This window comes from Notolepis coatsorum (genome assembly GCF_963971535.1).
Source record: "Notolepis coatsorum genome assembly, chromosome: 12".
Classification (NCBI taxonomy): Eukaryota; Metazoa; Chordata; class Actinopteri; order Aulopiformes; family Paralepididae; genus Notolepis; species Notolepis coatsorum.
Genome location: NC_140176.1, coordinates 30,157,531 through 30,177,073, shown reverse-complemented (window position 1 = coordinate 30,177,073; position 19,543 = coordinate 30,157,531). Strand labels below are relative to the sequence as shown.

The window sequence follows — 19,543 nt, the reverse complement described above, 5'->3', positions numbered from 1 at the left end:
GCATCTGATGATCGCAGTGTTCTGGCGGGTGTGTCGTTTATTAGAGAGTCGGCAATGTAAAGCTTTGTATGTGAGAGGAGAAGCACTTTAAAATCAATTCTAAAAGTTTGAGCGTAGCAAGACAGGACTAATGTGTTCCCTCCTTTTGGTATAAGTTAGTAGTCTAGCTGCAGAGTTTTGCATGAACTGGAGTCTTTCAGTAGTTTTCTTGGGGAGACCAGTGAATAGTGCATTGCAGTAGTCTAGTCGGCTAGATATAAAAGCATGAATTAGCTTCTCTGCATCATTTTGGTTTATGAATGGTCGTACCTTCGCTTGAATGGTCATACCTTATAGTGATGGTCCAGACTCATCACTATAACCACTATGTATAATGGCACCAGACTCATCACTATAACCACTATGTATAATGGCAGCAAGTGAAACGGCATGGAAGGTTCTAGTTCCTCTGTTCGTGTCTCGTTCAGACCGCCACAGCGCAGCCACTCCTAAGGTGCAGAAGGAGGAGGAGCAGAAGTTCAAGGAGGTGGGCGAGGCCTTCACCGTGCTCTCCGACCCCAAGAAGAAGGTCCGCTACGACAACGGACACGACTTGGACGACGATGCTGGAGGAGGAGGCGGAGGAGGAGGTGGGTGTATGGGTCATGTGACCATGGGGGAGGAGGTGGGTGTATGGGTCATGTGATGATGGAGGAGGAGGAGGTATGGGTCATGTGACGATGGAGGAGGAGGTATGGGTCATGTGACCATGGAGGAGAAGGAGGTAGGGGTCATGTGACCATGGAGGAGGAAGTGGTGGTGGGTGTATGGGTCATGGTAGACAACATGGTAATTGAAGTTGCTGTAACAACAGATGCAGAAGCTGCTGTATGTGGTATTTACTTTGTTAAAATAAGTGGTCTACATGTTAAAATAATAGCTCTACATTTGGTCAGTAACCAGTCCCTCCGCTATGCAGTGAACACAATACATTTTCTGGTATCCCTTCCCACTTTATCCAATGAGGAGAGAAAATAAGCAATAAAAAAAAAATGTTGCCGGCAAATTTGCTTTTCTTGAAATAAGTACAAATATCTAGGGTTCTGTCTCCTGATTGGATAGAGTGGGAAGGGATACCAGAACATGTGTTTTGTGTTTACTGCAGAGCGTAGGGACTGGGAGACCCATGTTACTGTCTAAACACTCTATATCAGTGATGGCTGTCAGAATGTAGAGCTATGTTAACAAGAAAATACCACTTATAGCACCTTTAATCGCCCGCCCCTAATATATTTATTGCCAAGCAATGGAGGGATAATGAGTCTCCAGAGGTTTTCATACATCATGTATATACATATATTATATGAAGCAGCACCTTCTGACTGTAATTGTTTTAGCTACTGCTGTGATGGTGTCTGTCATAAGCTGATTTGATTGTTTGTGTTTCTCTCCAGATTTTGATGCCAACAACATCTTCAGGGCCTTCTTTGGAGGCCAAGGGGGCCAAGGATTTAATTTTGAGCAACCCAGTCCAAGTATGTAGCGCAATCAGCCTCCCTTATCGGACCATCATGTTTATGAGCTGAGCAACAGATGCTGATTTAATTTGAGAAACAGGAGGGTACAACGATCTGAGACACAGGGTACAACGATCTGAGACACAGGGTACAACCATTTGTATTCATTTGATGCTTAGCTAGCACATTAGCCCCTTCAAAAGGTGTTTTCGGACCAAACAGTTCTGTCCCTGAGAGCAACTACCCACTGAGGAGCTCCCCTGAAAGGAGCTACCCACTGAGGAGCTCCCCTGAGAGGAACTACCCACTGAGGAGCTCCCCTTAGAGGAACTACCCACTGAGGAGCTCCCTGCCCTGAGAACTACATACCTTCAGGGATTTCTTTTTGTGTGCATTCAGCCATTAGGAACATTGAAGTGACGCAAGTGTTTGCATTCAGCCATTAGGAACATTGAAGTGACGCAAGTGTTTGCATTCAGCCACTAGGAACATTGCAGTGACGCAAGTGTTTGCATTCAGCCAATAGGAACGCTGAAGTGACGTAAGTGTTTTCATTCAGCCAATAGGAACGCTGAAGTGACGTAAGTGTTTGCATTCAGCCAATAGGAACGTGTTTGCATTCAGCCGTGCTTCGGTCTTCCCCAGAGAAGGACAGTGGCTGGCCGTGTCCTGAGAAAGCTTGACTGCATTCCAGTTTGGCCAAATAGCAAACATTGGAAAAAACATTACTTCACCTATAAACACATCAACACTGCTTAACTTATATAATCTTGTAGTAACTAAGAGATCCCCTGAAGAAAGTAATGATTCCGTTCTTAGATCACACTAGATTGATCAACTTCCAACTAAGCATTTCCTCGTTGATAACAAGATGAGATCCTAAAATAACTAATAGCAAACTTTAAATACTTAACTTACAAACATGAGACTGATGTAACGAGAGATTCTCGGGGGAAAATGTTTCGAATGCGTAGGTTTTTCAACTACAATATGAGGCATACTCAGACATGTCTGTCTCTGCACTGCTGCAGAGCACAGCTGAGCACATGGAGGTCTGAGACCATGAGCTTGTCGTCACTGTACACCTCTGTGCTGGGAGCAAAACAATCCCCTCGAAACAGGGTTCAGGAACTACGATGATCCTCAGTTCCTGCAGTGAGAACACAAAAATATTACACTAAAATGTCTAATGTCTGATCCATGATTAGCTACATCCACTAGCTGCATTATGAAGCTGATTAGCTACATCCACTAGCTGCATTATGAAGCTGATTAGCTACATCCACTAGCTGCTTTATGAAGCTGATTAGCTACATCCACTAGCTGCATTATGAACCTGATTAGCTACATCCACTAGCTGCATTATGAACCTGATTAGCTACATCCACTAGCTGCATTATGAAGCTGATTAGCTACATCCACTAGCTGCATTATGAAGCTGATGCATACAGTGTGAAGTCTATCTTTATTAATTATATGCTTTTTCTTTCCTTAAGATGCTGGACCTGGAAATTTCTTTTTCCAGTTCGGCTAAAGGCTGAGGATGGTGCTGGAGCATTGCAGGAGCGTTGCAGGAATGTTGCAGCCCCTAGTGGACAATTATGAAGTTGGACTCACTTGGTTTTTATACTCCCCGTGTCTTTCGCTAAGCCTGCTCCCTCACCGCTTCTGAGATAACTGAGCGAGAAGACCCCCCCCCCCCCTCCACACACACACACACACACACACACACACACACACACACACACACACACACACACACACACACACACACACACACACACACACACACACTACTAAAAGTTCTTAAGTCTTTAGTCTTTATTGTTTTCACACGTAAATTTACTCTTCAAATTTATACTAACGGGGATTTTTCAGGGCAGTCAAATGTTTTTGGAAGATGAAGGCAACAACATATTGTAGATGTTTAGATTTTATTCGGCTGGATGAGTGTGAGATGATCAGAGCATGTTTAGTGGTGAATATGATTACTGTGTTGCCAAAATAATAATTGTTTTCACTCTTAATACGAAACGGAGCGAAATGGAGTGTAGAGTTTGTACATTTGTTTAACCAGTCTGAGGGACGCGTTGGGAGTGAAGTGTCTGGTTTCTTTATAGGAAGAGGTTCTCCTGACAGGAAGTGACCTCAGTAAGGGTCTAGAGAATCTAGTGCGTATGCCCCCTAATTCAACTCAGCTGCTGGGGGGGGAAATATCAGAGCGGGCCTCAGGACGGAGCCTCAGGACAAGTGCTGTTTGGGTCCAGAGTTTATCGACTTGACCGAAGGAGAAAACATAATCTTGTTTCCTCTTCATCTTGCTCAGCGCTGCATTGTACAATTTACAGGAATGTAAAGTTGTTGTTTTTTGTGTTGATAATTTCTTTTCTTTTTTGTGTTCAATCTCCCTTAGTATATTTATATTTATTGTATGCATCCCAATGAAATGTGTTGATGGGCTTCCTGTTTTGTTTTTGGCTTCTATCGTTTTCTACTGGAATCAAACTCTTCTCTTCCTTCTCTCCTTGACCTCTTGACATTTTCCAGAGTTTGATTGTTTCAGATTCTCTTTGTTGTTCAAATACTCTCGGAAGCCAAAATTAATGTATGTGTAATGTTTTTTTTTTCTTTTTTTTTTTTCATCAATTACTCTGGCTATTTGAAAGGACACGCCCACCACTACTCAGCACTGACCACTCTCCCCCCCAACCCACACCAAGATGAGTTAGTTCTCACCAGCCTGCTGCTGCCGCGTTCACATGTCAAAAGTTTGGGAAATCCCTTATGAATAGGCTGAGCAATGGGTTAATTTCGATGCGACGCTCTTGATTCTGAAACCAACTCTGACTCGTGACAACAAGAGAAAGAACAGTCTGTAGGCCTAGTATGGTTTCTGAGCTGTGTTTTTCAGCCTCCTCGTCAGACCAGTATAGGTGCCGCTAGGCAGTGGTGTTGCAAGAGGATCCTCAACGAGACACGGTCCTTTTGTTACGCACCTCTGGAATTGTCTTTGCTAGCCAATCACAGTGCAGCTGTGTTCATGCCTGGGTATCAGTCACACCTACCTGTCATGCACGTTCGGTCAGTATACCAGCCCCCCCCCCCCCCCCCCCCTCTCTCTGTGAAGGCAAATGGTAGGTTGGTAATGTACGTTGTCATCATGGTCCCAATACCTGTGTATCTTTTTTAAATATGTCACAGTGTTAATGCTTTGGTTATCCAAAAATAAAGACTTGTCTTTTACTCCTGTTGTGCTTTTGTTTGTTTTTGTGTGTGTTTATGCTACATTTATGGCACTGAGCTATTTTGATAAAATCTAATTTAAACTAATTTGTGAAGTTCATTTTAGTGTAAACGCAACACATTTTTCCTACGTGATGTAGTTGTTTAAACTTATATTATTTTGGTGGTTGTTTCTTATTTGTCATATACTCACGTTTTGTTTTGTCACTAGTTGTCTGCTCTCGGGTGTCAGTTCACTGGCCTCTGGTGCATGTATTGAATCTCCCTGCTGTCCAGTAGTTAAAGGAACACTCTTACATTTTGGGAAATGCATTTATTTGTCATTTTCTCCAGTCACATGTTAAGATTGTCTACTGCCTCCTGTCCTTGTGCTAAGCTAGGCTAGCATGACCCTTGACCTCTCTGTCTGGACTCTGCACACGGATGAAACTCATACAGGTCTTCTAGTCTGACTTTGGGGAAGAAGGCAAATAAGTGCATTTTCCAACACGTCGGAGTGTTCCTTTAACATTTATGTAACGGTTCATAGTAATGTTAATATTTATACTTGAGCGATTATTATGGACTGTAATCATTCAAGCTGCATGTTGGAAGATGGCTTAGTTATTGTTGAGTCAAATAAACACGTCTCCAAAACAAACCGCTCTTCATTGGAAATTGGAATACATCCTGGTAAATCATGTCATTAATTAGATTAGATTCAAATCTATTGTCATTATGCAGCACACAAGTACTGTACAATGAAAACAAGTTTGGCATCCAACCAGAGTGCAAATGTAACAGTAAAGTGCAATAGTAATATACAATGTACAGGTGATTAAACTGGGTATAAAATATATGAATTAGTTACTAATACATATATTTTATCAATGTATGTACAGTGTTGTAGTATTAATATGTACAGTGATACAGGTATAAATACACTATGGTAGTAATTCATACTCGCCAGCAGCGTAACTAGTAAGAGTAGGTAAGGGATATACAGATATATAGTATATACATTTAAATTTAGCAATTTAGCTGACCCTTTTATCCAAAGCGAATGACAAGATCTGTACAAGTCACCAGGCAGGAAGGGTACAACTCGGGCAGCTAAGAGTAAGTAACATTGTTCGTCAAACAGTGTCGAACTTGAGTAGTGCATATTAGCATTGCATATTAGGTAGTAATAGGCAAGGTAGAGCCTTAGTTGCAGAGTGTATAATAGTAAGGTTAGTATTTACATTATCTACAAATATATCCAATTATATATTATATTATATGCATTATGTATATATTATATATATGGATTATATGCAGGTATGTACAGACGTAAATACTAGTGCATTAATGTAGTGATATAACGCCATGTATGTAACTTGAGTTTATTACTCTGTTACTTTTCTGATTTATTTGATGGATGCTTTCTTATTATAGAGGCGGTGGGCGTGGTTCGTATCGCCACGTGGTCGTGTTTGAACCAATCAGGAGGGCGGAGAGGGCGTGTTAGCCGGTGGCCAGATGATGGTGCGACAGTGAGCTGGCAGCTGGTGGCGCGTGGATCGCAGACAAGTGAAGTGGGCAGTTAGCTTCTTGTTGTCTTTGTTGTTTGTTTGTTTGTGACCAGGACCCAACGACTCAGCTCGACATAAGCACTCGCTACCTTTATCGACAAGGTAAGATCGACGTCTTTTGTATTTGTACTTTGTAAAGTCGGGTTTTCGCAGTGTCTTCTGTGTTGCTAGCTAGCTAACTAACTAACTAACGTTAGCTAACAAGCCAGGAAGCTATATCAGAAGGAAGGGTCGTGTATGCTCTGATTGGTACCAGTTATATTGAGGCTACATTCAATAAATTAAATAGTACAGTTCGAGTTATCTGAGGAAATATACATCAACCAATATATCAAACGTTACCTAGTTAACGTCTGAGTCTTGTCCTGTGATGTATTCTACTGTCTGGACAGACATGTCTCACTGTGAGGGATCCTCCTGTCTGGACAGACCTGTCTCACTGAGGGATCCTGTCTGGACAGACCTGTCTCACTGTGAGGGATCCTGTCTGGACAGACCTGTCTCACTGTGAGGGATCCTGTAGACCTGTCTCACTGTGAGGGATCCTGTAGACCTGTCTCACTGTGAGGGATCATGTAGACCTGTCTCACTGTGAGGGATCCTCTCTGGACAGACATGTCTCGCTGTGAGGGATCCTGTCTGGACAGACATGTCTCACTGTGAGGGATCCTGTAGACCTGTCTCACTGTGAGGGATCCTGTCTGGACAGACCTGTCTCACTGTGAGGGATCCTGTCTGGACAGACCTGTCTCACTGTGAGGGATCCTGTAGACCTGTCTCACTGTGAGGGATCCTGTCTGGACAGACCTGTCTCACTGTGAGGGATCCTGTAGACCTGCCTCACTGTGAGGGATCCTGTCTGGACAGACCTGTCTCACTGTGAGGGATCCTGTCTTGACAGACCTGTCTCTGGTTGTCTCTCTTAACATCGGATGCTAATCTTTGAAACACTGATCTCACTGGTTTAATTGACATCCAATAGGAAGAACGCGACGAGCTCAGTTATTATATCTACCAGCAGTAACTTACCCCACAGGCTAAAGATACTGTTAGCTGTGTACATCAAACCACTGTACTGTGTCACTGTCTAGTAGTCTGTCTAATTAACTAAACAGCTGGCTAGGTGTGTTATCATAGCCTCGGCTAGCTTGAAGTGGGTGTGGTAGTCGGGATTGATTTGACTCACAATGGCAGCTAACGTTAGCTAGTCTGAATGATATACAAGTGATGCTCCAGGGTGCTAGTTCAGCTAACGTTAGCTAGTCTGAATGATATACAAGTGATGCTCCAGGCTGCTAGTTCAGCTAACGTTAGCTAGTCTGAATAATATACAAGTGGTGCTCCAGGGTGCTAGTTCAGCTGCATATGATTATAGATCGCAGAGCAGCGACCCGACGTCATGGTCGTGTATGTTGTTGATGTTATTCTCGTCTTCCCAGATGGTCGGTTGGATTCTCCAAAATGCACACGCGATTTTCTTTTCACGCTTACATGATTTCAGACAATGCCCAGTGGATTAGCTGACGTAAATACTGTGACATCTGCCTCCGAGTGAACGAGAAGAACCCAACCATAACCCCCCTACATCCTAATGCGTAGCTATGTTAGTCTGCTTGAAAAGCGTCGGTCGTCTTGCAAAGTAATTCATTACTTTTTGGTCCCAACTTGAATTTGAGAGCGTTAAGGCATCATACGATTTTAATCTGCTGCTTTCTAAGAGGCAGACGAGATAACAGGCCTGTTATCAGCCATCCTACCTGTTGTTTATTTAGCCTGGTTGTAAATATTGTTACTCATGAGCTAAGTCTGTTATCAGGAGGGCAACGTCACCACCCAAAGTGAGTTCAAATGTTATTTCCATGGCCTAGGAAAGTGAAATCAATATTTGTGAACATGAGCTACTCTCTCTCTCTCTAAAGTCAGAAACCAGAGAAGACTCAGACCTGTGATGCCATCAGGTATAGGCTCAGGCTGCTATGTAGACAGTGAATGGGATACTGGATTTTGTGACCCATAGAATGTTTTCTTTTTAGCTTTATTCTATAGTAGGGTTTTATAAAACGAGACACTGGGTTAGAATGAGACACTGGGTTAGAATGAGACACTTGTTCAGAATGATACACCGGGTAAGAATGAGACACTGGGTTGGAATGTGACACTGGGTTGGAATGTGACACTGGTTAGAATGAGACACTGGTTAGAATGAGACACTGGGTTAGAATGAGACACTGGGTTGGAATGATACACTGGTTAGAATGAGACACAGGGTTAGAATGAGACACTGGGTTAGAATGGGTTAGAATGAGACACAGGGTCGGAATGGGTTAGAATGAGACACATGGTCTGAACGAGACATTGGGTTGGAATGAGACACTGGTTAGAATGAGACACTGGGTTAGAATGAGACACTGGGTTGGAATGATACACTGGTTAGAATGAGACACAGGGTTAGAATGAGACACTGGGTTAGAATGGGTTAGAATGAGACACAGGGTCGGAATGGGTTAGAATGAGACACATGGTCTGAACGAGACATTGGGTTAGAATGAGACACTGGGTTGGAATGAGACACTGGTTAGAATGAGACACTGGGTTGGAATGAGACACTGGGTTAGAATGAGACACTGCGTTAGAATGGGTTAGAGAGACACAGGGTCTGAACGAGACATTGGGTTAGAATGAGACATTGAGTTCTGGGTGATGATGATTAAAGCAGGGCACAGTTGAGCTTGCTGAACTGGTCCATCGACATGCTGCCAGGTCTGAAATGGGAATGTCAACCCTATTAGCAGTACACCCTCTGTCATCCACCCGACTCTCCATCCTACATCAGTTCTCTCAAGGTTTTCTGCAGTGAGATTCCAATTCATGACGGTTAAGTTCAAGTTCAAGTTCAAGTTTCTTTATTAGTTGTCATACAAAAATACAGAATACTTTTATATGAAATGCTTTTTTCTGTTCTGTTCCTGAGAGTGTGCTAGATACAAATAAAAATAGATAAGTATAAAATAGAAAGTCAAAAGTACGTAAACAAGTGTAAACAAAAGTGTTCAATATACATGTATACAATACAGAGTAGGAAAAATAGGTTATGACTCAAGGTTATGACACTTGAGTTAACTATTGTTTTTTTTTAATGTAATGCAAACATAACTTTCTGTCTTTTTATTTAATAAACATTTCTAACTGGGATCATGTCTAGCTGGGTTAAAGCCTAAAAGAAAAAATGGTTTGGTTCCGGTTGCCGACCGACCCTGCCGATTTAGGTGCGACCCAATTTATTTTGAGTTAAAAAAAAATAGTAAAAATATTTTTTTAACAATAAAGTTTCATAAAAATCTTAGTCAAACCTTTAGTATTATGGATATTAAACATGCTGGCAGAGTACATGCATCCATGTTGTCGTGAACATTTTAGAATTCCCTATCCATAGTCGCAGTGAAAAAAAAAAAAAAAAAAATCCCTACCTACCCATGGCCTTAACTGACAACCAACAGGAACCAAATTTTTTTTCTTTTATGCCTAACTAGTTGGAAAGTGATTGAAGGTGAGCTGCTTCTTCCTTCCTGGCAGGACTGTCTGGTAGCAACACCTTTACTAGTGTCATGTAGTTAGTGTTATGTCTTTCTGTGCTTCTTTGAGTTGAAACTAGATCTGGGTTTGGCCCTAGTTGTAACTAGGGGTGTGGACATTTCTCGTTGTCTAATCGAATCGTGGACAGCTGAATCGTAATCGAATCGTGAGGCCAGTGAAGATTTACAGCTCTAGTTGTAACCTGGCAGCCCAGTTAGCAGGATTGAAGTCAAAGGTGACCCTCTGGGGAAAACAAATATGTTTTTACTCTTTATCTGTGTTTCTGCACTTTACCCCCTCTCCCCATTATTTTGAGAGAGCCTCCCTCTTATGTCACAAGTTACAACACTGTTGGAATGGAATCTTAGAACTAGGGGTGGAACGGTATGCATTCGAACCGTACACCGTTCGGCACGACCTCCACGGTTCGGCGCGTGTGGGTATTGTTCGGTTCGGGGGATGCAAAAAAAGGTGCTGTCAGTTCGTAGAAAGTGCGTGGAAATGGCAAGCGCAATATAAATCAATCTTCATTACGACATTAAACATTTGGCATTAACATTACATAGGCCTACAACTTGCCATAACATTAGCACGGTTTGTGACGCTACAAGTACAACGCACGTTGGTAGCCCGCTAGCTCCAATACAGCCAGTGAAATCATCAGACATCAATGAAATGTTACCGTAGCTAGCAGAGGATAAAATGGGAGTCTGAGGCGGGGTGTCGAAAGACAATGACGTTTATTCAACATCCAAGAAGGCTAACATTGTGTTTACTAACTCCAACCGGGACTATTGCCGCTTTTCCACTGCATGGTATCAACTCTATTCGACTCCACTCAACTTCCACTGTAGGTAGAGTCGAGAACGAAGGTACCACACGCAAAATGGTCCGTGCGGACGCCCAACCCATAGACAGTTCCGTGTGTGAATTACGTTAATCCACCACCGTTTCACAATTACTGTGTTGCACAACTTGCACTCAATATTTAAATAATGTTAGTCTAAATAAATGTAGACAGACAAATAAGACAATGTACGTATTTTAAAAATAGAATGAACAAAGTAGTGTTGTTTTGAAACAGTAGGCCTACAGTGTGTGTTAGTTTGATTTATGCTGCATTTGATATTGATGGCCTTCTAATTTGTTTTTTGTTTATTTATTTTAAATAACACAGTGACACTTTCCCTTTTGATAAGAAATCCAGCCATATTCCTTTCATTGTATTTCAAATACTGCACTTTAATTTCAAGCGGAAAACTAATCTTTCCATTAAGAACTGACAATCAGCTCTCTGCGTTGCTACCAGCTTGGCTGGTGGTCGTTCATACTAATACAATTGGCAGTATTAGGGGGTGGGAAGCTGGTGGGTGGGGATCGGACGTTGTGGACAGCGACTCCTACAGGTCGGTTGGTGCGCCTGCACAGTAGAATCAGGAAGCGACGGGGGCGGCGTGTCCCTCCCACGCAGACCCTCGCCGCTGAGAGATCGCGCTGTGCAGGTGAAAAGATGCGACGGCTGCCTCCTCGAGTACCGGAGGGGACACGTGATGCAAGGCTTCGTCCACATTGCAGCCGGCTTGTGGGAGGCATGGCCTAACAACATTCGAGACAGGGGAGGGCAGGGAACAAACTTAACTTTTTGACTTACCAGCCACTTGGCTGGTAGATTTTTAAAAGTACCAGCCGGGCAGATTTTTTACTAGCCAAAAATTATAAATAGCTTTTTAGTATATCGCCATGTGTTATTATTACATATAATACTCTCATATGCTATTTCAATTAATATCATAAACAACATAAGGAATATTAGCATAATTTTGAGTGGACTGAAGGAATGAGTCAGCGTTAATAGTTTTAAATGCAAATAATTTATTGAAACATAGAAGTGGGGTCGGGACACACACACACACTGTTTCAACTCGCCACCCCCGCATCATATTGTAGTCGGTCTTCAAACTTCCACTCCTTTCAATTTTTTTTATATTTGAATATCAACATTATCTGTCCATCCTCAGTAATCCTCAGTTTACTATAATATACTCCTGTCCTGAGTCCTGACTAGTGACTCCGTCGTCTTTCCAAACGCACGCACACACACACACACAGGGAAGGGGAGAGTGCCCCCCCCCCCCATTTCCCTTTCCTCAGTGCTGTTTACTGTGGCTCTGCCTCGTCTGATCATCAGGATTAGCTTGTTAGCTGACGTTAACGTTGTAGTGATTGGTACATAAACGTTAATTTCGGGCGATGTGGGCATAAAGGAATGGCAACGGTGCAAAGCATGTAGCTGCATTGGACTCGTTGTGAGAAGAGAAAAAACATCACAGACTTATTTCGCGCCTGTAGGCGCACTGCTGTGTTAACGCTGCTCTGTTTACAACGCTGCTCTAGAGGGTTTTCAAAATAGGAGTATCATATTAACCTGAACGTTGCTAGCTGCCGGAGCCCAGATATTATGACTGGATCTGCGCTTGGGGCGGCAATGAGACCCGCACAGGATTTTCAAAATAAGAGTATCGATATGAATTACACGCCAGCTGGCGGGCAGACTATTATTTTTAGACGCCAGACGGTAAATCTACACGCATTTGGCGATGGGCGCCCAGTTATTTTGTTCCCTGGGGGAGGGTAGAATAGGACAATACGAAATTTCTTCTTTCTTCTTTCTTGACCGTCTTTCTTCCTGTTTGATACCCACACGGTTTAGAACCTGACCCAATAATGGAAAACAAAGCAGGTAGACTGTTGCGTGAACGTCGGGAAGCCTTCTGGCTTTAATTTAAATGTTCAGAAGGTCCAGCTTGCCTTCTGGAAGGAAGGCACCCAGTGCTGTTGGCAATGTGCTGCATGCAGTGTGTTGCTAATCTTCTCTGTGGACCAGTGTTTGTACATCGTTGTACATTGTTGCACGTGTTCCACAAAGGCTGGCTTGTTGACTAAAGGCAGGGTAGCTCTGTTTAAATGGACGTCTTGTCCTTAACCAGGGGGCTGGGTTGTTAGTTTCTTCAAGTTTCAAGTTTCTTTAATAGTTGTCATACAGAAGTACAGAATACTTTTGTACAAAATGCTTCTTACTGTTAAGTTAAGAATGACCTTTTTTAGATGGAAGACTACTATTTATTATTAACAATTGTTTTTCAAGCCTGGTGTAGTTTCCATTACAGGCGTGTGGATCCTGGACTTTCTGACTGACACCTTCAACTCAATCACCCTGAGCATCGGGTCCCCTCAGGGCTGTGTCCTCAGGCTCAGCCCCCTGCTGTATTTGTTGTACACAAATGACTGTGTGGCCAGGTTCAGCTCCAACTCCATAGTGAAGTTTGCGGATGACACGGTGGTGGTGGGCCTGATCTCTAACAACGACGAGAAGGCCTACCGGGAGGAGGTTGATGTCCTGGCACTCTGGTGCCGGGATCGGGGCTCTACAGTGCGAGCATTTCACTCGCATTTGCCCCTAAATAGATTTTGTGCGAAAGGAAAAATCTTCTTGGAGCACAGTGTGCGAGTAATAGTTTTGCCTAGTGGGCATGTCAACGCGAAATTGTCATTTCATATTAGACGCAGAGCAGCGCGGACCTTCAATTTTAGAAGCTATGACATCTAGCTATTCAGCTCTGCGTTCGACAGCTCTGTAACAACTCATCTCACGAGTCACACTGTTTCTATGTGCAACGAAAACTCAGCGAGCAACGGGTCCAATGGTCTAACATGCTTTGCATCCTCGCCATTCCCGTATAGTATACCCACGTCGCGCTAAAAACCTTAACTAATGTTAGCTGCTAACTCTAATTACGCTAACCTGCTGACGCTAACTACTGTAAACTTTTCCTGGGAACGCTCGGTGGCATCCAATAGTGAGGGAAGGGGGGGCTGAGAGTCTCCCTCTCTAGATTAGAACCCATTTAATTCAAAAGGAAGATATTGATGGACCGTAGCTATAGTATATAGCTCAGCAGCTGTAACGGAATCATTTTATTTGATTATTTATGTTTCAATAGCGTCTAATAATATATTCCATTACCTTTCCTATCTGTATCGAAGTCAAAATGTTGGTATTGTGACAACACTACAACATACAAAAGCAGCTGGACAACCTATATCCTTTGCGTCAGTAGTCATGGGCCAATGTGTGATTTTGGTGGTATGTGCTATTGCACAGATGTTTGTCCCTTAGTATGCACACGCACGCATGCAAAATATAATATGCATGTAATAAATAGTTTGTTAACCATATAACGTGCACCGGGATGTATACATCCCAACGTGCGCAGAATGCACAAAAGTCACGGCACTTTGCGAGCGGCTCGGGATGCATTTTTTGCCAAACATATAAATGACCGTTCGAAAGATCTATTTGTTGCCGTTCGAACGCCACCTCACTCGATCAAGTCAAGTCAAGAGTTTTATTTGTCACGGCATACAAGCATACAGTGAAATGCGGGGGGTCATGCCTGCAGCGATTGTGCAATAATACAAGTAATAAGAATAGGAATGAGAATAAGACATTTGTGCAATAAAGTAATAAGAATAAGACATAACAGGTATAATGTACATAAAATTTACAAAAAGCATGGTAAGACATGCTAAGGTCCTGCGATAGGGCAATACAATGTTGGCTACGGACGAGGCACTGGGTCTTATGTACACTACTATACAATGCTATACCATTAGTGATGCACCGATGTGAAAATTGTGGCCGATACCGATAACCGATATTAATATTGCTGTTCTGGCCGATACCGATATTTACCGATGTCGATAACTCTGTATAGAAAACACGTTTTTATTTTTACTTTTGTAACTTATTTTCAGAAATGACTGATATTTTGAAACTATTTAAGGCCAAAACATGTAAAAAGAAGAAAAAAAAGGTTAAAATGTTTTTTGAACTTTTTTTATTTATTAAATATCTGCCCATATCGGCCCCATCTTGATATCGGACCGATACCATTGTGTAAAAAAACTGCCATATCGGCCATTATTATATCGGCGGCCGATATATCGTGCATCACTATATACTATACAATCTACAGCTATACTATGTGTCCTTATGCTAACTTGCTATATCCATCTATTTACTATACAAGAACCACTCCCGTTCTTTTGATTTTATTAAATTTTTTTAAGTGATTGTTGAGTGTGAGCGTGTGCAGCATGTGTGTGTGTTCATGCTAAAGTGACTGTTAGTGTGTAAGCGTATACAGTGTGTGTGTTATGTGTGTGCTCATGTGTGCTTGTGTGTGGAGAGTTCAGTGTTCAGGACTATGATGGCCTGGGGGAAGAAGCTGAACCGAAGTCTCTCTGTCCTAGTTGCTGGTGTGCGCAGGTGTTTGCCTGACTGCAGCAGCTTGAACAGGCTGTTGTTGGGGTGGTGAGGGTCTTTCATTATTCTGCAGGCTCTGGATTTGCACCTCTTGTTATATAAGACCTGCAGGGGTGGTAGTGCAATACCCGTAGTACGCTCAGCTGAGCGCACCACTCTCTGTAGGGCCTTCTTGTCCTGTGCCTTGCTGTTTCCATACCAGGCAGTGATGTTTCCAGTCAAGATGCTCTCTACAGCTCCAGAGTGGAAGGACTGGAGTATCTTCCCCGATACTCTGAACTTCCTTAACTGTCTCGGGTGGTAGAGGCACTGCCTCGGTCAGGGAAGATACGCCAGTCCTTCTACTCTGGGGCTGTGGAGAGCATCCTGACTGGGAACATCACTGCCTGGTTTGGCAACTGCACTGCCCAGGACAGGAAGGCTCTACACAGAGAGTATTGCACTACCACCCCTGCAGGACATTTACACCAGGAAGTGCAGATCCAGAGCCTACAGAATAGTGAAGGACCCTCACCACCCCAACAGCCTGTTCAAGCTGCTGAGGTCAGGCAAGAGCCTCGGCATACATGCAGCAAGAACAGAGCGACTCCAACTCGGCTTCTTCCCCCAGGCCATCAGAACACTGAACACTGATCTCTCCGCACACATGAACACACCACATCCTCACTTGCACTCTCTCACACACCCCACACACAAACACACTACAAAAATGGTAACTTTAAAAAACATAACTGTATATTTGTATATTATTGTATATAGTAGCATTATCTTATTTCTTAAGCTTAGCATTGTATTTTATTAGTGTGGCACCCACACTATTGTAATCTATACTATTTATTATTTATTCCGCCGATTTTTGTCCAGTAACTCCTGCCAGAGCTTTCAGACCACACACAAGTGTAAGGTATCAAAACGACCGGCTTGGTCCAACTTGAGACTATTTTGCTATTACTTTTTGGAAAGTTTCACCGCACCGTTTGGCTACAAATCGACTTTAAACAGGACATTTTGGTCCATAAGGAATGAATGGCAGAACTAGAGTGTAGAAGCTGCATTTTTTTGTTTTACCATCACCTTTTGTAAATTGCGATTTAAAAACAACACATCAAAACGATGACAAGTCATGCTCCCCATAGACACGAATGGGCTCTCCACTCTAAAATCAGATTTTTTACCGTTCCTTCCCTTGTTTTCCGATCGCCACACGGGCCACAATGGTCGACGGAATTACACAATATCGCACATAACCCTTCACATGTATCTTTTGAACCGTTTGTCCTACTACTTGCGGGTTGTGCTATAATACTCAGTAGGGATATCCTCTTTCATTGGTCTATGTTGACCACGCCCCCATGGTTCGGCTCCTCCCCCTTCAGGGGATTACCCCCTTGATCATTAGGCCACACCCCCTTTTTGTATCTTTTGAACCGTTTGTCGTAGAGACTTGCGGGTTGTGGCATTGTACTCAGTAGGGATATCATCTTTCATTGGTCTATGTTGACCACTCCCCTGATCATTAGGCCACGCCCCGTTTTGTATCGTTTGAACCGTTTGTCGTAGAGACTTGTGGGTTGTGCCATTGTACTCAGTAGGGATATCCTCTTTTATTGGTCTATGTCAGGGGTCAGCAACCTTTTTGACATGGAGTGCCTGTTTGAAATATAGTTGTAACTAGTGTGCCTCAACAATATTCCATGCATCGTAAATATTTTCTCATAATCAGGTATTTTTAATGATAATTTTTACATTATTACATCATTATCGTTATTATTAACAATATTATTATGATGGTTGTATCAACCCTAAATCTGAGTTGGGGGGGGGGGGGAGGGGGGAATGCGATGCAGACAAACAGCTGCATACAGTGCGACCATTTCACTCACATTTGCCCATTCATTTTTGGACACATCACACACCATCGGTGTGTGTACTGTACGTGGGCTGTCATAGCTCCACCTACAGGCCGAATGGAGAACACCAGGAGAACACCAGGATGTGAATGGAGGGTGAATGTGAGGTATATCGTGTAAATAAGTTTTGATTGATCGCAAGACTACACTGTAAAAAATATATAATAATAAGTTACCAGAACTTAAAAATATTGAGTTCAGTTACTGTGCATTAAGGTTTTCAGTTTTCAATCCATAATAATCCAGAAAAATAAGTACACAACCACATTATTTCAACCTAATAAAACTATGTTTATTGTCATTGTTTTAAGAACACAAGTTGACTTGGTAATACTCACATTTTGAGTAAAGAATATGGCTTTTAACATGTGCAATGTTCAATGAAATAGAAAAATAAATAATAAAATTAGTTGATTAATCCCACTGGTCACAATGGTGACCGTAATAATGTTTTTGTTATAAGGCTCTGCAAATGTTACTGAATGATGTAGCAATGTATTTCCAGCTAAATTGAAATAAACAAATAAAGGGTCTCAATTAAATATGTGGTAGTAAAAAGAACCTGTGGGAGGATTTCAACAAGATAAATGCGACAACAGTGCAAAATATTTCACTATAATATTTCAAAGCACATTTTTTTTTTTTTTTTTTTTTTTTTATATAATATTATACTGCTGCCCCCCTGTGTCTATGCAAATGCCCCCGCGTGCAGGCACGCGTGCCTAAGGTTGCCTACCCCTGGTCTATGTTGACCACTCCCCCGATCCTTAGGCCACACCCCCTTTTTGTATCTTTTGAACCGTTTGTCGTAGAGACTTGCGGGTTGTGCCATTATACTCAGTAGGGATATCCTCTTTCATTGGTCTATATTGACCACGTCCTTAGGCCGTGCCCCCTTTTTGTATCTTTTGAACCGTTTGTCATAGAGACAATACAGACCCTCTCCCGTTGGCCGGCGGTGCACAGGCATCACCCACACTTTAACAATTTCCCCGCGCGAAATTGTCTATTTTGTCTATTTGTCTAATTGTCAATTTATTTCTTTTTCTTTTATTAAAAACGAAGGTTCGAATGTCCGTTCGAAGAACCCTGACGAAGTTTGAATCCCAAAAACAGGCTTCGGGGACAGCCTTACCAAACATATTATTTATATTATTCAAATGGTACTCGAACATGTTCCGTTGTGATGTCACAGTATGATGTCATAATTAGTGCTGTCAGGTGATTAAAATAATTAATCTACTTAATTACAGGATTTGTAATTAATTAATCTAATTAATCACATTTTAATCGCATAACCATTTTATGCCTGATATTCTATATTCTATAATCATATTTCAAATTGCATGTGTCCGGATGGTAGAATTCAGTACTTGTAGGAGCCAAAGCTATAATTATTTAGGTTATTGTATTATATAATTGTCATAATAGGACATTCTAGAACATTTGTCAGTATGATGTCATGGTTGAACATTCTAGAACATTTGTGATGACATAGCCGCACATTCTAGAACATCGAACATTCTAGAACATTTGTAGTGATGTCAAGAACATTTGTGTATCTATATACAGTCTATTCAGCAATTCTCTCAGCCAGGTCAGTGTGCATCTTTGGACCATCCATTTGGATATCTTTGTTTTACACTGGAGTGGCTGTGGACATAATTTTTCATTATCAACGAACGTACTACTCACGAGTAAGTAATTTTAACCAGTAGAGTGGAACGTCTGCCCTCAGTACTGCATCTACAAAACCTTCTGTTGAATCATCTTCCGTTGATTAATTTGCTTAGATTTTTCAGGTCTGGTCAATTTGAGCATGGAGTTATTCACAGTCAAAGATACAAATTTTTTTATTGATATTCTCATTTAGTTCATTACAATTTACTCAAGCCTAGTAACAGACACAGTATTTCTGACACTGGGAATACATAGATGGCCCTAGAATCAGATACCAAGAACATGGACCATATAAAAAAAAGTCTCTAAATGTGTATTCTACGTTCTTATGGCATGAATGAGATAAAAAAAAAAAAAAAATTGTAATTAATTTTGAGTTAATTTTCATAACGCGATAATTTGCTAATGGAACATTCTAGAACATTTGTGATGTCATAGTATGATGTCATAATAGAACATTCTAGAACATTTGTGATGTCACAGTATGATGTCATAAGGCCTAACAAAATTAATAGTTGGTTTCCGGTTGCCGACCGACCCTGCCGATTTAGGTGCGACCCAGTATATTTTATGAGTTTAAAAAATAATAATAATAATAATAAAGTTTCATAGAAATCTTAGTCAAACATTTAGTATTATGGATATTAAACATGCTGGCAGAGTACATGCATCCATGTTGTTGTGAACATTTTAATTAAATAAAGAAATTCCCTATCCATAGTCGCCGTGGGAAAGAATAAAATAAAATAAATTCCCTACCTA

General features: G+C 41.8%; 2 protein-coding genes across 2 annotated transcripts in view; both read left to right on the top strand.

The window, feature by feature from the left end:
* The window catches only part of LOC311238142 (dnaJ homolog subfamily C member 7-like), a 51,728-nt gene extending 47,690 nt beyond the window's left edge, over positions 1-4,038 (top strand). Inside the window, exons 12-14 of the mRNA XM_084326149.1 lie at positions 468-629; positions 1,434-1,514; positions 2,993-4,038. Coding sequence (XP_084182275.1) covers positions 468-629; positions 1,434-1,514; positions 2,993-3,030 — 281 coding nt within the window. The 3' untranslated portion in view covers positions 3,031-4,038. The remainder of the gene's footprint in view (positions 1-467; positions 630-1,433; positions 1,515-2,992) is intronic.
* A 2,223-nt stretch (positions 4,039-6,261) lies between these two features.
* LOC311238584 (ATP-citrate synthase-like) overlaps positions 6,262-19,543 on the top strand; it is an 81,903-nt gene continuing 68,621 nt past the window's right edge. Inside the window, exon 1 of the mRNA XM_084326693.1 lies at positions 6,262-6,394. The gene's annotated coding sequence lies outside the window, so the exon portion shown is untranslated. The remainder of the gene's footprint in view (positions 6,395-19,543) is intronic.